We start from the raw sequence: 19,115 nt of genomic DNA, 5'->3' as shown, positions 1-19,115 counted from the left end.
ACTCCATTATTCCAAAACTGATTTCTGGAACATCACCTTATAATAGTCTATCCTGGACATAGGAGACTCCAATCTATATTATTTAAGATGTTTAGATCATAGTCCTTCCTGGGTTCGTAAGCCCACAATGTGCCTTGCATTCAGCACACCTTTTCTAAACTTCCAGCCATCACTGTCATCTCTTTGAATCTGTCACTTCAACATAGAGGAAGGACAGTTCTATTCCAACACATGGAACCTTCTCTCTCATTACCTTCACGCTGGCCATTATTTTGGACTCAGACTTATTCCATTCCAAGAGGTGCCCTGAAGCATTCTTCCCTGCTTCTTACTGTTTCTTCCCTTCATGGCAGTGGAAAAGCATGAATTATTTGTAAACACAATAAAGGGAGGTTTATATTGCTCTAGGACAAATGATTATCGTCTCTCTTGGGGGTAACATAGTAAAGAATGTCTGACAATGACTTTCCTCTGCTTCGAATTGTAATCATTCTCTGCATATCCCCCACTTCTGTCCTAGCCTGCGGTGGTGTGTTCAATCTCTCCACTGGAGTCATCAAGAGTCCTTCGTATACCTATTCCAACTACCCTGACAACATGCACTGCCTTTACACCATCACTGTCAGGAGCGACAGAGTCATCCAGCTCAAGTACGTAAGACACATTACTTTCTTGAGAAAACTGTTTCAGCTCTGTTTACAGAGAAGATATTCCTTTAATGATGCAGAGTATTGATGCTCATCGGAGGTACATATGAGAATCTGGAGGAAGAGAAAGCAAGTCTGTGGTGTGGTCTTGGTAGCCTAGGACATGGCCTCCTTACCCTCCACACAAACCAGTGGTCATGCAGGAAAAAACAGGCACTCCACCAGCTCAAACAATTGTTGGAGTTTTTCAACCATTTTAAAGGAGTTTATATAATGGGGTGCAGTGTTATAAGCCTATCTCAAAGGGTATGGGGAGGGCAAGAGAAAACAATTTTCATTTTGGAGACACATATAATACACGAAGGACTTTAATGACCACTTGTACCATTCTCTTAGTTCTTCATACAATCAGATGAGGTATATATTATTAATCTCACTGTACTGAAGAGAAAACTGAAGCTCAGGAGTATCACATAACTTTCCCCGAGTGATATGCTATTAAATGAAAAGTCAAAAAAATCCTTATCAGATTTCCTCCCCAAATCATGTCCTTTATCCTTCCATATGCTCTCTCTCAAAAGGTAAATTTTCTAACTACTTAAGAAATACATTTTATTCCTGTTTCAGAATATTTCTAGACTGGTCCTCGACAAGGTATCTTATATCATCAGTGAATTCTCCCCTGATCCTGCCTACTTCCAACAAGACTGATTAAGGGAAACTAACCTGCAGTTCTCCAAGTGATAAAGTTCACAATTGTTGTCATCCAAGATGATATATTTCTAACTCCTGTATTTCAGTGATATATAGCATGTGGTGGAAAACTCTGAAAGTTGCTGTAGTTTATGGTAATATAGAATTTTTTATAGACACTTAATGGGCTAGGACTCCTCCTACCTCCGTTCTTCCTATGTGACTATGATCATATTCTCTCCCCCAAGTCATAAACTCTCTGCAGTTTACCTCCAGAGACTCACATATCAAATGGGTCCTTGGACTGTAAGACAGGTCTCCTCAGGTTTGATTCCTATAACAGACGGGGAGGGGCTACAGGCTGAATCCTGAACACTGCAGCTCCCACCTGAGACTGTTTAAGGACGCCATGCCCCAGAGCCAAAACAACTTTTAAGTCCTCAGAACGAAAGCATAAACAACAACTGCTAGATGGACAGGAGCAAGAGGTCTGTGAAGGGATCGCCTGCTCAGAATGGAAGCTTAAGGGATAGTTCTTGTCATTTGCCATCATGGCACGATATTTGATTCTCACACGTGTAGGATTATAGCATATGCTATAATATATATATAGGCCCCGGGGCTCACCATAGTCAAAGGTCAGGTCAGTATGTTTGGAAAATGATTTATTATATTCTTTCTAAGAAACTGAATTCTATGAAACAGATATGATTCTAGGTACCGCAGAAGTTGTAGACTGTAGTAAAACACAGATTTTTCAAGGCTCTCAAAATAGGCCAGCTTCATGAGGTTTTCAGGGTTAACGGGTTTTTTCAGATACTTTCTGTGCTGTCATGGGAAAATGATGCAAACCCAAAAAAAGCTTTGAATCCCTCCTGGAAATTCAGGTTTTTATCTTTCTTCATGGATGCATGTTATGGAAAATAAATGTATTGTCTATAGAAAATAAGAATAGTCTATAGAAAATAAGTAGTATTTTCGGAAATTATCTAGCAATTGTTTAGCCCTCTTCTATTACAGGAACGTTAAATGTTGCACATGGTTAAAGAAAATTAAGAAACTTTTCATCTTGATCTTTATCATCAGTTTGAAAACATTAAGCCAACCAAAACATATCATTTAAACATATTGTATCGTTTTTCTTAATCCTCTCTAATCATGAGATATTTAAAAAACTATTCCATGTTATACGCTATTTATTACAGAGGCTTTGCCAACAAAGGTCCGTCTAATCAAGGCTGTAGTTTTTCCTGTAGTCGTGTATGGATGTGAGAGTTGGACTATAAAGAAAGCTGAGTGCCGAAGAATTGATGCTTTTGAGCTGTGGTGTTGAAGAAGACTCTTGAGAGTCCCTTGGACTGCAAGGAGATCCAACCAGTCTGTCCTAGATGAAGTCAGTCCTGAATATTCATTGGAAGGACTGATGTTGAAGCAGAAACTCCAATACTTTGGCCACCTGATGCGAAGAACTGACTCATTTGAAAAGACCCTGATGCTGGGAGAGATTGAAGGTGGGAAGAGAAGGGGATGACAGAGGATGAGATGATTGGATGGTATCACCAACTCAGTGGACATGAATTTGAGTAAACTCCTGGGATTGGTGATTGACAGGGAGGCCTGACGTGCTGCAGTCCACAGGGTCGCAAAGAGTCGGACACGACTGAATAACTGAACTGAACAGAGGCTAGCAAGAAGACAAAAAAACCCCAAAAAACTCACCAGAAAACAAAAACACCTGAGACAGAAGAAGAACCTACCAAAATGATGACAGGATATCAAATAACTTAAACAGATTTATTTTTAAAAGCTATAATAAACCCATCATAATTCTTTTTTTTTTCAATTAATTTTTATTAGTTGGAGGCTAATTACTTCACAACATTTCGGTGGGTTTTGTCATACATTGACATGAATCAGCCATGGAGTTACATGTATTCCCCATCCCGATCCCCCCTCCCACCTCGCTCTCCACCCGATTCTTCTGGGTCTTCCCAGTGCACCAGGCCCGAGCACTTGTCTCATGCATCCCACCTGGGCTGGTGATCTGTTTCACTATGGATAATATACATGCTGTTCTTTCAAAACATCCCACCCTCGCCTTCTCCCACAGAGTCCAAAAGCCTGTTCTGTACATCTGTGTCTCTTTTTCTGTTTTGCATATAGGGTTATCATTACCATCTTTTTAAATTCCATATATATGCGTTAGTATACTGTATTGGTCTTTATCTTTCTGGCTTACTTCACTCTGTATAATGGGCTCCAGTTTCATCCATCTCATTAGAACTGATTCAAATGAATTCTTTTTAATGTCTGAGTAATATTCCATGGTGTATATGTACCACAGCTTCCTTATCCATTCATCTGCTGATGGGCATCTAGGTTGCTTCCATGTCCTGGCTATTATAAACAGTGCTGCGATGAACATTGGGGTGCATGTGTCTCTTTCAGATCTGGTTTCCTCAGTGTGTATGCCCAGAAGTGGTATTGCTGGGTCATATGGCAGTTCTATTTCCAGTTTTTTAAGGAATCTCCACACTGTTCTCCATAGTGGCTGTACTAGTTTGCATTCCCACCAACAGTGTAAGAGGGTTCCCTTTTCTCCACACCCTCTCCAGCATTTATTGCTTGTAGACTTTTGGATAGCAGCCATCCTGACTGGCGTGTAATGGTACCTCATTGTGGTTTTGATTTGCATTTCTCTGATAATGAGTGATGTTGAGCATCTTTTCATGTGTTTTTGTGCCATCCGTATGTCTTCCTTGGAGAAATGTCTGTTTAGTTCTTTGGCCCATTTTTTTGATTGGGTCATTTATTTTTCTGGAATTGAGCTGCAGAAGTTGCTTGTATATTTTTGAGATTAATCCTTTGTCTGTTGTTTCATTTGCTATTATTTTCTCCCAATCTGAGGGCTGTCTTTTCACCTTATAGTTTCCTTTGTTGTGCAAAAGCTTTTAAGTTTCATTAGGTCCCATTTGTTTATTTTTGCTTTTATTTCCAATATTCCGGGAGGTGGGTCATAGAGGATCCTGCTGTGATTTATGTCGGAGAGTGTTTTGCCTATGTTCTCCTCTAGGAGTTTTATAGTTTCTGGTCTTACATTTAGATCTTTAATCCATTTTGAGTTTATTTTTGTGTATGGTGTTAGAAAGTGTTCTAGTTTCATCATAATTTTTAAGAAAATCTAGGAGAATATATACATGAATAGTTGGTTCATTTTGCTGTACACCAGAAACTAACACAACTTTGTAAATCAACTATACTTCAATAAAAAAGAAAAGAAGTACTATGTTAGGCAATAAAAAGAAAAGTCTGGTATGTATCTGTCAAGATAGGTTATAAGTGATAACAAACAACCCCAAAGCACAGCAGCTTAACTCAGCAAGTTTCTTTCTCACTTGTACGAGTGTGTCCAGAGTGGTCTGGCAAGGAATCACCTCCTAACATGGTCATTCAGCCACCCAGGTTGATGGAAACCCATTTTACATTTGCTTCCATGACCATCACTGCAGTGGAAGGCAGTGTGCACATTAAGTAGTAGTTCTTAAAACTTCTTCCAAAAGGAATATGCATGACAACTGTTTATATTTCTGGGGCCGAAGTATCTCTTAGGGCCATGTCAGACCTCTAGGGTCTGTCACAAAAAGACAATCCTAATAAATGTCAGGAAGGTCCAGAGCTGGGATGAGTGGTAACCTGCCCATGATGACTACAGTGATCTGAAGTGTGAATTACTGCTTACCTCAGTAAAGTGAGATGCAAGAGAATTTAATTCATTCTTTAATTCATTGGTTTCTTATTTTTTTTTTTTTTTCTGAGGGATAACTTATTTCATATTCCTGGCTTTCAAAATCACAGAAATAATCTTTTGTTGGATCTGTTCTTTTTCTTTTCTTCCTTTTTTTTTTTTTAGCATCTTCTTTATGCCAGGTACCCTAGTTTGGTTTTAGTTACATATAGCTTCATTTAACCTTAGAATAAAGTCCATTTTAAAAGAAACAGAGCGTAAGAATGAAAATGAAGCTCTGCTTCTAAAACCAGCATTTCTTCCACTCCGTTATATTAGCATCCTTCCCATAAATAAAGAATAGGATAATAGTACCTTTTGATGTCACAAAAGTAACAAGGGAGCAGAGTAAATACCATATTTTTAATGACACTGGGAAACTAAAGTGTTGCTCAAATGATAAATGAGTATCAGTTCAGCTTGTCAAAGCTTAATGTCAAAGAGACTTAATATGTCCTTAATATGTCCATAAAACCCTGGAAGTCCAGAGCCGTGTCTTACTCATCTGTATATTCCAAAAGCTTATCATCAGTTCAGTTCAGTCACTCAGTTGTGTCCAACTATTTACAATTCCATGGACTGCAGCATGCCAGACCTCCCTGTCCATCGCCAACTCCAGAAGTTTACTCAGACTCATGTCCACTGAGTCAGTGATACCATCCAACCATCTCATCCTCTGTCGTCCCCTTCTCCCACCTTCAGTCTTTCCCAGCATCAGGGTCTTTTCAAATGAGTCAGTTCTTCGCATCAGGTGGCCAAAGTATTGGAATTTCCGCTTCAGCATTAGTCCTTCCAGTGAATACTCAGGACTGATTTCCTTTAGGATGGACTAGTTGGATTTCCTTGCAGTCCAAGGGACTGTCAAGAGTCTTCTCCAACACCACAGTTCAAAAGCATCAATTGTTTAGCACTCAACTTTATAGTCCAACTCTCACATCTATACATGACTACTGGCAAAACCATAGCTTTGACTAGACAGACATTTGTTGGCAAAGTAATGTCTCTGCTTTTTAATATGCTGTCTAGGTTGGTCATAACTTTATTTCCAAGGAGCAAGTGTCTTTTAATTTCATGGCTGCAGTCACCATCTGCAGTGATTTTGGAGCCCAAAAACATAAAGTCTCTCACCATTTCCACTGTTTCCCCGTCTATTTGCCATATTCTAGTCTCTCAAAAAATTTCCTCTAAACTTATGAACTGATCAGCAAAATAGTATATTGTTTCTAATGTTTCCTAGCAAGTGAATCATGAATGCTTTGTTAACCTTTCTCTTTTTTTTTAAATAAGAGCTAAAGCTATAATTTAATGGAAGTACAAATGGAGAACAGCATTATTAACAAGGTTCATTTTACAGGTTCAATGATTTTGATGTTGTTCCCTCGGCTTCCTGCTCTGAAGACTACTTGGCAGTTTATGATGGTTCTAACATCAGTGATCCCCTTCTTGGCCAATTCTGTGGCTCCAACCTTCCACCAAGTATTAAGAGCAGCAATAATAGTATGTTACTGGTGTTCAAGACAGATTCAATTCAAACAGCAAGAGGTTGGAGGATAACTTTCCGGCAGACATTGGGTAAGAATTTTGGACCTGTAAATCTGTTTTTTATAGCTGTTACTGTTCTGCTTTAGTTTTTTTCACCTGTCTAAAGTTGCTCTTCATTTAGGTTTAAAGGAATATGTCACATAAAATTTTGGTTTTAAAAATTACGTACAAGGTATGTTGAGTGAAAAAAAAAATGACTCAACAAATGTGTCTCTCTACTATTTAAAAAGATAAAGTCTGTTTACAGCACCATCTCAAATGAGACTTGAGTCTCATTATCAACCATGAGAATGGTGGGAGTTGAGCCTGTAGGTAGCAAGGGCTAGATAAAAAAAAAAAAAAAGAAAAAAGGCCTTGTGACCTGCGTTGATGTTATCCTTAAAATGGTGAGGAGCCTGGGAGAATTTTAAGTAATGCATGTCCAGACTCTGCTTCTAGAAAGATTACAGTGGTAGCAGGGTAGAGAAAGGTTTGGTGCTGTGTACTTAATCGTTCAGTCATGTCCAACTCTTTGTGACCCCATGGACTGTAGCCCACCAGGCTTCTCTGTCCATGGGATTCTCCAGGCAAGAATACTGGAGTGGGTAGACTGTCACTCCTCAGGGGATCTTCCCAACTCGGGGATCGAACCCAGGTCTCCCACATTGCAGGTGGATTCTTTACCATGTGAGCCACAAGGGAAGCCCAAGAATACTGGAGAGAGTAGCTTATCCCTTCTCCAGGGAGCTTCCCGACCCAGGAATCAAACCAGGGTCTCCTGCATTGCAGGCAGATTCTTTACCAACTGAGCTATCCAGGAAACCGAGAAAGGCTTGGAGGACTCATTAACCTCTAAAGGAAGAAGCTCATTACAGAATTCTAGATGAGGAAGGTTGAAGGCTCAAACTAACACAAAGGGAATAGAAACAGAAGGAAAGGTGAAAAATCTCAGAGATACTCAGAAGGTAGAATACTCTGGAAGTACAGTGTTGGAAACTTGATGCTTATTAGTGAGGACATGAGTTGAGAATGACTTTTTGTGGGTGACTCGCTGGTTAGTAGGGGCTTCCCTAGTGGCTCAAAGGGCAAAGAATCTATCTGCAATGTCGAAGACCCAGGTTTGATCCCTGGGTTGAGAAGATCCCCTGGAGGAGGGAATGGCAATCCACTCCAGTATTCTTGCCTGGAGCCTGGCAGGCTCCTGGACGGAGGAGCCTGACAGGCTACAGTCCATGGGGTCGCAAAGAGTCAGACATGATTAAGTGATGAATACTTTCACTTTCTTTCGCTGGTTAGTGGTGCCTTAGGAAGCTGAGGTTTAGGGAAGAAATATTATATTTGGTTTGGATCATTTTAGGTTGGAGGACCTATGAGATATCTAAATGGAGAAATACAGGAGGAAATTGAAGCTTGAGATGCAATTTGGGCACAAGGTAGTGGTCAGGGAGCCATTGAAAGGTGAAAGAGAATCCAGGTGAGAGGCTCAATCAAAAATAGCACCCCTGTAATAGCACTGCTTCTGAGAAATAATTATCTGTAAATATGAGCTTAGAACTTTTTTTTAAAAAGCTTTTTATTTTGTATTGAAAGTGTTAGTTGCTTAGTCGTATCCAACTCTTTGTGACTCCATGAACGTAGCCCATCAGTTTCCTCCATCCATGGGATTTTCCAGGCAAGGATACTGAAGTGGTTTGCCATTCCCTTCTCCAGGGGATCTTCCTTACCCAGGGATTTAACCAAGGTCTCTTGCATTGCAGGCAGATTCTTTACTGTCTGAGCCACCAGGGAAACCCTATTTTGTTTTGGGGCATAGCCCATTAACAATGTGGTGATAATTTCAAGTGAAGAGTGAAGGGACTCAGCCATGCATATACATGTATCCATTCTCTCCCAAACTTCCCTCCCATTCCACGCTGCCACATAACATTGAGCAGAGTTCCCTGTGCTACACAGTAGGTCCTTGTTGGTTATCCATTTTAGCTTAGAACTTTGTGTTCATTAAAATATAAAGTAGCTAACCTGTTCTCTGTTTATCTGTACTTGTAGTATCAGTGGCACAGTCTAAGATCATTTATATCTGACTCTGGGAAGTGTTCTGATTCTTCACTTTGAATATAGAAGTGATCAATGTTCTAAAAACAAAAGCTCACAAAACAAATCACTTACTGTGACTACTCAGAGAGAACTGGGGCATTTTCTGCAAAAAGAATTCTACCTCAATATTCAAATTCTTTCTTTCTGTTTACCCCACGCTGTGCCCAACCTTCATGCCTCCAATAGCAATCAGAGCTTACCTTCACCTCCTTTACATTTGGTGTGTGATTTTTGTCATGCATTTCTCGAGGGAAGCAATTAGACATTTGTGTTTTGAAGGCTTCCCAATAAAATGCAAACATTGTGACAAATGGAATCAGAAAATCAGAAACTCTACTTGGCTGTATCAACAATAACTTGAAAGCAAGTGTTGTGGGTAGACAGGGAGCATTCATAGCCTTAATAGAATTGCCTAAGTGAAATGGCATACAAAACATGGAAGGCTATTTTGAAAAAAGATATATATTTTCCTTTGGAGATTTTTTTTGCACAAAAGAACTCATCTATCCATGCTTTTAGCACAGACTTTAGAATCAAATGACATGTAATTGCATAGCTCATTCTACCCGCTTTCAAATTGTTTTTCTTTTTCCTAATATATTCTCACATGATCATTGAAGTCATCTTAAAGCATTCTACACGGTCGTCACCACGTGAAGCTTCCAACTTAGCCAGTGTTCCCTAACCTCATGAATTGTGATGTTTTTCTGAGCTACAAAAAGACATTTTGGGGCTTCATGTGATTTTACTGAACTGAAGTAGCACAGAAGGAAAAATTGTACACTGTCAAAGCCACTGATTACCCGTAAACATTGGACACTTTCAGTCAATAACTTGTTTTCCTCTGGTCACAGAGAAGAGGTTTACACGCAGAGAGCAGAAATGGGGTTTCATTCCTTACCAGCCTTGTGCTACCTCTGCATGCCTATCACCTCTTCCTTTTTAAAAAATCTTTATGTGGCTGCACTGGGCCTTAGTTTTGTCATGTGGGATCTTTAGTTGCAACATGCAGGATCTAGTTCCTTGACCAAGTGTCGAACATGCACCCTCTGCATTGGCAGCACAGAATCTTAGACACTGGACCACCAGGGAAGTTCCCATCTCACTTCTTGTTCATGTATAAATGCCATCAGCTACTTGGGAACATTTAAAGAATAATTTTAAGTTTGGTTTAGTAGTTTTTTTTTTTTTTTTTTTTTGCTGGACACCTGAGTATTAAAATTTTGTACTGTTTTGATCTTAAAAACCTTCCAAGACCATACATATAAATTCACTGTTTGCTCTGCGTAGCTTTTCAGTTTGATTTGGTTTTTGGTTTCTGGTGAGGAAAAGGGAGAGGAACCATAAAGGGTATGATGAATTCTAGGGTTTATAGGATATTTTCACTACAGGTCTATATAAAAATCTGAAGCTTGGCTAATAAGATGCACTTTTCACCTCAGTGTCATCCATTTCAAACTGCCCTGAGCATCCTGTAAAGAGAGAAAAAATGACTTTATGAATGGGACAGCAAATTTTTGTTTCCAAAACTGTTGGTTTAGCCTGGAAAGCAGTGTTTTCCCTGAATAAATAATTGATGTGAAATGGAGGCCAGTTTGGTTGGCAGCAGCTCAATTTCGTTCATCTTGACCTAAACCCTAGAGTTTTACAAATTTGCTATTTCACTTCCACACTTGACAATACTTTATATAAATCTGCTTTAATTTTTCAGAAGTCAGTGAAGTGCCAACTCATACAATTATGTAATCATTAGGTAGCTTCTCCTCGTACATTTGTTATATTTATATTGCTAATAGGTCAGAACAAATTTGAGGGAAATATCCCCCTGATTTGTTGCTAATGAACTATGTGGTGAAATCAGTCCTCCTCTTTAATGGAGCTTCTGCTCTGAAGGGCTACCTGCATGGAGTGGAAGGTAAGGAGGAAAGAAAGTCCGCCCTTCCCAGGGGCTGACACTTTCCTGTGAAAGACACCTGCCTTCTCACTTTCCCCATCAGTCCTACTCTACATGAATAAGTGATTCTGGATAACTGATAACCAGGGACCTAGTCATCCTGAGGTCCTGGGATCTGTGGATATCTGAAATTATCTGCAGATCTGAGCCTTTCTCTGGAAAGAAGACAAATCTTTCATCCAATTGTCAGTGGTATCTGTAATCCTATGAAGTCTAAACAGGCATCAGTCCTATGGATTGTGCTGAAGTGGGCAAGCCCCACGGGTACAGCTGACACTCGTGAGTATCCATCATTCTGTCCACTTCTGCTTGCTTAGTTCCTGCCCCCCCTTCACCACCAGGGTTTGCTTCCACCCTGGCTGTGCTTACCTAAGTCACTCAGCCAGCATTTCAGATCTGCAGACATGTTTTTAAGTCATCAAAGCCCCCTTTTCTTCTTATTTTACTGATCTCACACCAGAGTACTGTCTAGTCAGTCTGTTTTTGACATGCTTATCACATCAGGCACAAAACTTCTAGATAAAGGGTTAGAATCAGTGATTCAAAGTATGTATACTGACTGTGTTGGACCATAGTCACTAAATGCTAAAGTGCTGCAGAATACATTACTTAAGAAAACAAGTTTAGTGACTTATGGTCAGCTTTTATCCACTAAAAAAGGTCAACTTGAATTATTACAATATTCTGTCTTCCAAGAATTTGATGGGGTTGCAGTAGGTAATTTCTGTAAAGTACCTGAGATGTCAAAGAGGACTGATATATATCAGAAAGTAATATTAAACGTCTGGATTTCTGTAAGGTTCCACTCTCTCTCTAAGGCAGAAGAGGGGAAATAGGGTCATTCTTATCAATAGCAGCACTCCTGGGTGCAATTATTTCATGTTCTTTCATATTCAGCATGCACTTAAATCTAACCAGCAAACCCTCAAGTATGTTTTATAACTTAAAGCCAAAATCAGAAGCTAAATTCCAATAAAATTCCAAAGCCTGGCAGACACCTGGACTTCTGGGTAGCACTAGTGGTAAAGAACCTGCCTGCCAATCTAGGAGAAGAAAGAGACATGGGTTCGATCCCTGGGTTGGGAGGATCCCCTGGAGAAGGGTTTGGCAACCCACTCCAGTATTCTTGCCTGGAGAATTCCATGGACAGAGGAGCCTGGCAGGCTACATACAGTCCATAGGATCGCAAAGAGTCAGACACAACTGAAGCAACTTAGCACACGTGGCAGACACCTATCACATAGCTATTACTCCATCAGTATTGGTTATATGAACTCATTAAAGAATACATGGATAAATGTAAAGTTACATTACACTATGTAATCTATGTATGTGTTACATATTATATTATATCTAGATTTGTCTTATTCTCAACACGGAGTCATGGTACAGACAGTTCTGCTATTACTCGGGGTAGTGACCTGGATGACTTTCATCCTTAGAGAATTAGGTCAGACTCAGCACTTGGACCGTGTGTGTCTGGTCTCTTGATTTTTACCTGGTGCCTTAATGGTTGGAAACTGTCTCTCAGATGTGCTGCAAAAAAACAGGTGGCAGTGGTGGGAAGAAGTTGAGACGTTGAACAAGAATTACTTGTAAGAGAGGACAGGAGAGATGGAAAGGTATACAGAGAAAGCTGATGACAGCCTGGGGCCCCAAAGATAGAAAATAAAACCACAACAAATGGAGGAAAATATAACCACATCTCACATTCAGATTTTTGCTTCTAGTTATTTATAAATTTCATAGTTTTGGTGTGAAGTTTGGACTTGAAGAAGCATTCTAAAGTTCTATGGCTAAACATTAAAAAAAAAAAACCATAAACATAAAAACATTTAGCGACACTGTCAATGTTTCTGTGTCTCTTTGGTCCTTCCTAGCAGCCTGATATTAGCTGCCAGATGACATTACTTTTAAAAGTACAATTACAATAAGGTAGTTAATTACAAAGTAACCCTCAGTGTAGCAGTAATGGGGATATTACACGAAAGCAGTGTTGTTTGTCTGTTCTCTGAAAGTCATTTGCTCCGTCTGATGAAGTCTGACAATGAGATGAGCCGAAATTGTAAACCCATTTGCAGAAAGCTCAACTAAGCTTATTTCCGCTCTTTTTAAGTACTGCAACTTTCACTGGTGATTAGGTTCCTCTTGGGAGATGATGTCAAAGGCAAGATTTCTCCTTTGTGGGTTTTATTGACAAGGGTTTTTTGCTGAGCCCTGGCTGTGGGACCATGATAAAGAAACCACCAAATGCTTAGTTCTCCAAAACCACACTGAAGCAAGTAAATTGGAGTAAAATGCCAGATCAGCTGAAATAAAAGGAAAGGTTTTTATTAAAATGTATTCCAATATCAGTCTGTGTTCTCAGTCTCCACCCCCCTCTTGAATGAACATATTGCTGCCCCTCCAAGGTTAGGGTTGTCATCGGGAAAACCAATCTCAGTGATAAAATTGAGTTAATAGTAAATTATAAGGTAACACTTTGAAAAGCACTGAAAAAAACCAAGAAGCTAGCAAACAGTTATTCTGCATATCCAAAACCACTCCAGCCCTTCTAAAAATGCACATCTCATCAGACAACTGGGTGTTTGGGGTTAAATTATTTATAAGCATAGGGTTTCCTGTAATAATCATTATCCTTATTCACTGGTCCTGGCTTTGATACAGTATTTCCAGGAACATACAAGCAGACTGTCTTGTTTGTGCCTGGTCAGCATAAACACTGAAGAAGATTCTTTGGTTGTAAATCAGTTGTTTAGAGATAAAACATTATCAGGGACTATATTCTTCTCTTTGTTCTGTTACCTTTGTGTGGGAGCTTTAATTTGGGCTCACTCCCAGGTAAAGATGTCCTGGCTGTCTACCCATCACTCAGCTCCTACAAGAGATGCTTTGCATGGGTTTGCTCATCTAATCCACACAACCACCCTTGAGACAGAATGGATTATCCCATTTTCCAAGGGAGGAAAAGAGAAGTTAGGAGATTAAGTACTTTGTTTGCAGTCAAAGAGTTTGTAAGAGGTAAAGCTAACCTTGGAATCAGGTAGGACTGTCTCCTAAATTCATCCTTTCCCTAATCTGCCCGCATGGTTTCCACATAGATCAGTCAACATACTCAGGATGATGAGAGATTTTGGGGGTGAGTTTTCTCAAAAGCAAGTCATTTCTTTTCTCATTCTTTGGAGAGATAGAGCTATTGATATTTTTCTTCATTCTCGTCTTCTCATTTGACTCTGCCTGCTTTCCAATTTGTCAGTCAGTTCAGTCAGTTCAGTAGCTCAGTCATGTCCGACTCTTTGCGACCCCATGAATCGCAGCACGCCAGGCCTCCCTGTCCATCACCAACTCCTGGAGTTTATTCAAACTCATGTCCATTGAGTCAGTGATGCCACCCAGCCATCTCATCCTCTGTCGTCCCCTTCTCCTCCTGCCCCCATTCTCTCCCAGCATCAGGGTTTTTTCCAATGAGTCAACTCTTCGCATGAGGTAGCCAAAGTATTGGAGTTTCAGCTCCAGCGTCAGTCCTTCCAATGAACACCCAGGACTGATCTCCCTTAGGATGGACTGGTTGGATCTCCTTGCAGTCCAAGGGACTCTCAAGAGTCTTCTCCAACACCACAGTTCAAGAGCATCAATTCTTCAGCACTTAGCTTTCTTCGAAGCCCAACTCTCACATCCATACATGACCACTAGAAAAACCATAGCCTTGACCAGATGGACCTTTGTTGGCAAAGTAATGTCTCTGCTTTTTAATATGCTATCTAGGTTGGTCATAACTTTCCTTCCAAGGAGTAAGTGGATTTTAATTTCATGGCTGCAATCACCATCTTCAGTGAATTTGGAGCCCCCCAAAATAAAGCCTGTCACTATTTCCATTGTTTCCCCATCTATTTTTATGAAGTGATGGGGCTGGATGACATGATCTTCATTTTTTGAATGCTGAGCTTTAAGCCCAACATTTTCACTCTCCTCTTTCACTTTCATCAAGAGGCTTTTTAGTTCCTCTTCACTTTCTGACATAAGGGTAGTGTGATCTGCATATCTGAGGTTACTGATATTTCTCCTGGCAATCTTGATTCCAGCATGTGCTTCTTCCAGCTCAGCGTTTCTCATGGTGTACTCTGCATATCAGTTAAATAAGCAGGGTGACAATATACAGCCTTGACGTACTCCTTTTCCTGTTTGGACCCAGTCTGTTGTTCCATGTCCAATTCTAACTGTTGCTTCCTGACCTGCATACAGGTTTCTCAAGAAGCAGGTCAGGTCGTCTGGTATGCCCATCTCTTTCAGAATTTTCCACAGTTTATTGTGATCTACACAGTCAAAGGCTTTGGCCTAGTCAATAAAGCAGAAATAGATGTTTTTCTGGAACTCTCTTGCTTTTTCGATGATCCAGCAGATGTTGGCAATTTGATCTCTCTGATTTGTACCTGGTCCTAAATAGAGCATTTAATTTACTTATGTCAGTGTGTTAGTTGCTCAGTTGTGTCTGACTCTTTGCAATCATCACAGACTGTAGTCCACTAGGCTCCTCTGCCCGTGAGATTCTCCAGGCAAGAATATTGGAATGAGTTGCCATTCCCTTCTCCAGGGGATCTTCCCAACCAGGGATTGAACCCAAATCTCCCACACTGCAGGCAGATTCTTTACCATCTGAACTGCTAGTTTAATTTACTATTACTATATAAATATTGTAGTAAGAGTCACTGCTTCCTCTGTACAAGAAGGAAAGGAAAATATATATTTTAATAAAATATACTGTTTATAAATAATGTATTATAGCAAATTTTTGTATTTTATGTGATATTTATGTGAATATATTTTATATTATAAATACATTATACATTATATATATTTGTAGTATTTATATTTTAAGTAATACTTATATTTATATGTATACATATACACACATACAGTGAAAAGCCATTATCTTTCTAATGTTGGCAAACATCACATCTATCATATCAACTTTGCACGGCATAATGGCAAAGAATTAGCACAAGTATGTGGAATATAATTGCATTGGAATATAAGGGTAATAAATTTCTATATAACAAAAATCTCTACCTCCAAATTATAGCCTCCAATTTAGTAAAAATTTCTCAAAATTCTCATGGCTCATAGTTGGTAAAGAATTCACCTGCAATGCAAGAGACCCCGGTTCAATTCCTAGGTTGGGAGGATCCCCTGGAGAAGGGATAGGCTACCCACTCCAGAATTCTTGGGCTTCCCTTGTGGTTCAGATGGTAAAGAATCCACCCGCAATGTGGGAGACCTGAGTTTGATCCCTGGGCTGGGAAGATCCCCTGGAGAAGGGAAAGGCTACCCAATCCAGTATTCTGGCCTGGAGAATTCCATGCACTGTATAGTCCATGGAGTCACAAAGAGCCAGACACAGCTGAATGACTTTCACTTTCCCAAAATTCCAGCAAAATTAAGGAATTTGGGCATTTATTTTTATGCTATAACCCTGGTTTGCATTCTTGCTATATACTCTAGTTTACAAACTGGGAAACAGAGTCACACAGAAATTGATTTGGCAGGGTCTCTTAGCACATCTCGAGCAGAACTGGGGAAATAATCTCTGTCTCCACTAAATAGCTCTGCCATCAGAGTCATACAATTTAAATATTAATAGTATAATGTGCAATCTAATGTATCATTGAGAACAACAAAACAATTCCATGTCCTTGTTTACATTATTAGACACTATTGTATCCTTGGTCTGGATTAATGAATTTCACATCTTTTCTATTGCAACTTATATTATGACTATAGAATGGCACACTGCACTTAATCTTCTGTCTCTAAATAAAACATTTTCTAATTTTTTTCTAGCTTTTGACTTTGTCAATGATGAGAAAAGTCCTACTTCTAAGTAGTGTTTCTGATCATTAGAGTGTCTGAAGTTTTACAAATTTTAAAATTTTCTCTGCCTTCTGAAATTCAGCATTAGGAGAATGGATTTTCTTAAGTAACAGACCTAACATCATTTATAACTTCGAGTTTTTAGCTAAACAAGCATTTCCCACACTACCCCTGTGGCAGTGTTTTAAATCTTTTGATGATATTTTTTAATGTTGTTCTGCTAATTGTTTCTTCACAATGAGATATGCCACAAAAGTCAACTAAGTTAGCTTTGAAACAGGCTAATACCTAAGACCAAAAAGTTATATATAGACATACATACACATGAACACATGCATAATATGTTTACATATTATAACATTACATAATGACATTACATAATATGTTTACAACATAGTTACAACTTTGTAATTCAAGAAATATATTTAGTCCCAAGATTTCCCCTCATAAACTTAGACAGCAAAGATCCATTCAGTAAGAACTATCTATATATTTTCTATGCATTCCTTAATTACTTGAATAGCATTCACCATTTACTATTCAGGCAGTGAGCTTTTCTTTGGGGACACAAAGATGAATTCAACAAGGTCCTTGTTTTTGATAATTTTATTCAAGAGTCATGAAATAATTGTAAATTATGCATGGCAAATGCTTTTGTCAGAAGTATGTGCAGAGGGCAGCAGAGGCAGGAAGAAAGGGATCTGAAGTACATTGGTGTTGAGTAAAATTTTTTAAAAACACAGGGAAAAAAACTTCCAGAAAGCACTGCAGAGAATGATGAACCCTGAATTGTAGTTAGTGGTTCATAAACATAGTGCAAGCCCTAGAGCTAGACTTTCTAGGTTCAGACTCTGTCTTTACACATCCCAGCAAGTTTGACCATGAACAGTCACTTATCCTCTTGACTTTCTCATCTGTACAGTGGGCCACCAATAGTAACTGCCTCATAGAGCTGTGGTAGAGAGAAAACTAAAACAGTCCCTGACACTCATTTAAAATGGAATAAATTTTAGATACAAATAATATTAACTCAGAAGGCTGAGAAGGCATTTGTTGGGAAAATAGGCATTTTATGGAGAAGAAAAAGCTTGTACAAAGTTGCAGAGGCTTCCCATTTCAGAGGTTGCAGACTGGCCTGCTCATTGTTAGTAAAGCTTTGGGGTGTCAGGTGGAGGACAGTAGGGGCTCAGACAGGAGAGACAGGCAGGGGTGGACATGGTGGGCTGTGTATCACAAGCAGATAGAACCATCAATTGTCTGGAGGCTGGAGAGTCCTATGACCTAATATGATTTGGGTTAGAAAGCACATTCGAGCACCTGCGAGGAGGGTGTTCTGAAGTCAGATCAGTTCAGTTCAGTCCAGTTCAGTCGCTCAGTCGTGTCCGACTCTTTGCGACGCCATGGACTACAGCACGCCAGGACTTCCTGTCCATCACCAACTCCTGGAGTCTACTCAAGCTCATGTCCATTGAGTTGGTGATGCCATCCAACCATCTCATCCTCTGTCGTCCCCTTCTCCTCCTGTCTTCAATCTTTCCCAGCTTCAGGGTCTGTTTTGAAGTAGGAGCAGCATTTTAGGCTGAGGAAACTTGGGAAAGCATTGCAGTCATTTAGGCAGGGGACAATAACAGTGATAATGCAAAAATAAAGAAGCTGAAAGGAGAACCATTTAAGATGAAGAATCAAGAGGACATAGTGGTTTTTTAATAAGAATTGAGGAAAGGGGAAAGCATGATGATACTAAGGTTTCTGGGCAATGTCTTGTGATACCACTATTCAAATATAAACTTACAGGAGTGGACCAGGTTTCACAGGAGGAAATAAGAACTTTTGGTTTCGGTGTGGAGAATTTGGTGACTCTAAGTCACCCAGTGGGTACCCATATAGGACAATATAGTTCAAAATTTTGGTCTTATTTTACTTTGAGGCAATGTAATGTGTGGCACACCTACATTTAAAATTATTATGTCTTCCTGGTGAATTGACTCATGTCATTCTGCGAGGTCTGTTTTTCTTTTTGTCCTTGGTGTCTACTATTGCCGACTTAGTATAGCTTTCTTCCCCTAGCTTTCTTTCAATTCATGACATATTTTTCAATCTCTCCACTTTGAACATTTCTACACGCCAAAGAATGTATTTGTGTTTTGGTTTCTTTGTCTTTCTATTGGAGAATGTATCATATTTACATCTGATAAAATTACTAACATTATTGGGTTTAAATAGACCACTGTATTGTTTTCTGTTTGTCCCATATGTTCTTATGTTTCTTTAGCTATCTTTTTTGGCCTTTTCTGAATTAATCAATTATCACTCTCTTTTAAATACTATTACCTATGTATGCAGTTTCTCTTAGTTATTACCTTAGAGATGATAACATTCCCTCTTTACTTATCAGGATCTAATTGAAAACTAATCCTTTTACCATGACATGACAAATGCAACATTTTAAATCCATGAACCCACTTCCTGCCTTCTGTGCTGTTATTAGCAATTATTTAATTATTTAAATTCTACATGTGTTTTAAGCATATAAAACATTTCTATTGTCTTACAT

General features: G+C 39.3%; 1 protein-coding gene across 1 annotated transcript in view; it reads left to right on the top strand.

The window, feature by feature from the left end:
- Positions 1–19,115, top strand: part of CUBN (cubilin) — a 255,728-nt gene that overhangs the window by 203,746 nt on the left and 32,867 nt on the right. The window contains exons 58-59 of the mRNA XM_020881287.2: positions 521–650; positions 6,479–6,696. Coding sequence (XP_020736946.2) covers positions 521–650; positions 6,479–6,696 — 348 coding nt within the window. The remainder of the gene's footprint in view (positions 1–520; positions 651–6,478; positions 6,697–19,115) is intronic.

Source organism: Odocoileus virginianus, chromosome 9, assembly GCF_023699985.2.
Source record: "Odocoileus virginianus isolate 20LAN1187 ecotype Illinois chromosome 9, Ovbor_1.2, whole genome shotgun sequence".
Lineage (NCBI taxonomy): Eukaryota > Metazoa > Chordata > Mammalia > Artiodactyla > Cervidae > Odocoileus > Odocoileus virginianus.
The sequence above is the reverse complement of the archived record's forward strand: the minus strand, read 5'-3'. Positions and strand labels throughout refer to the sequence as shown.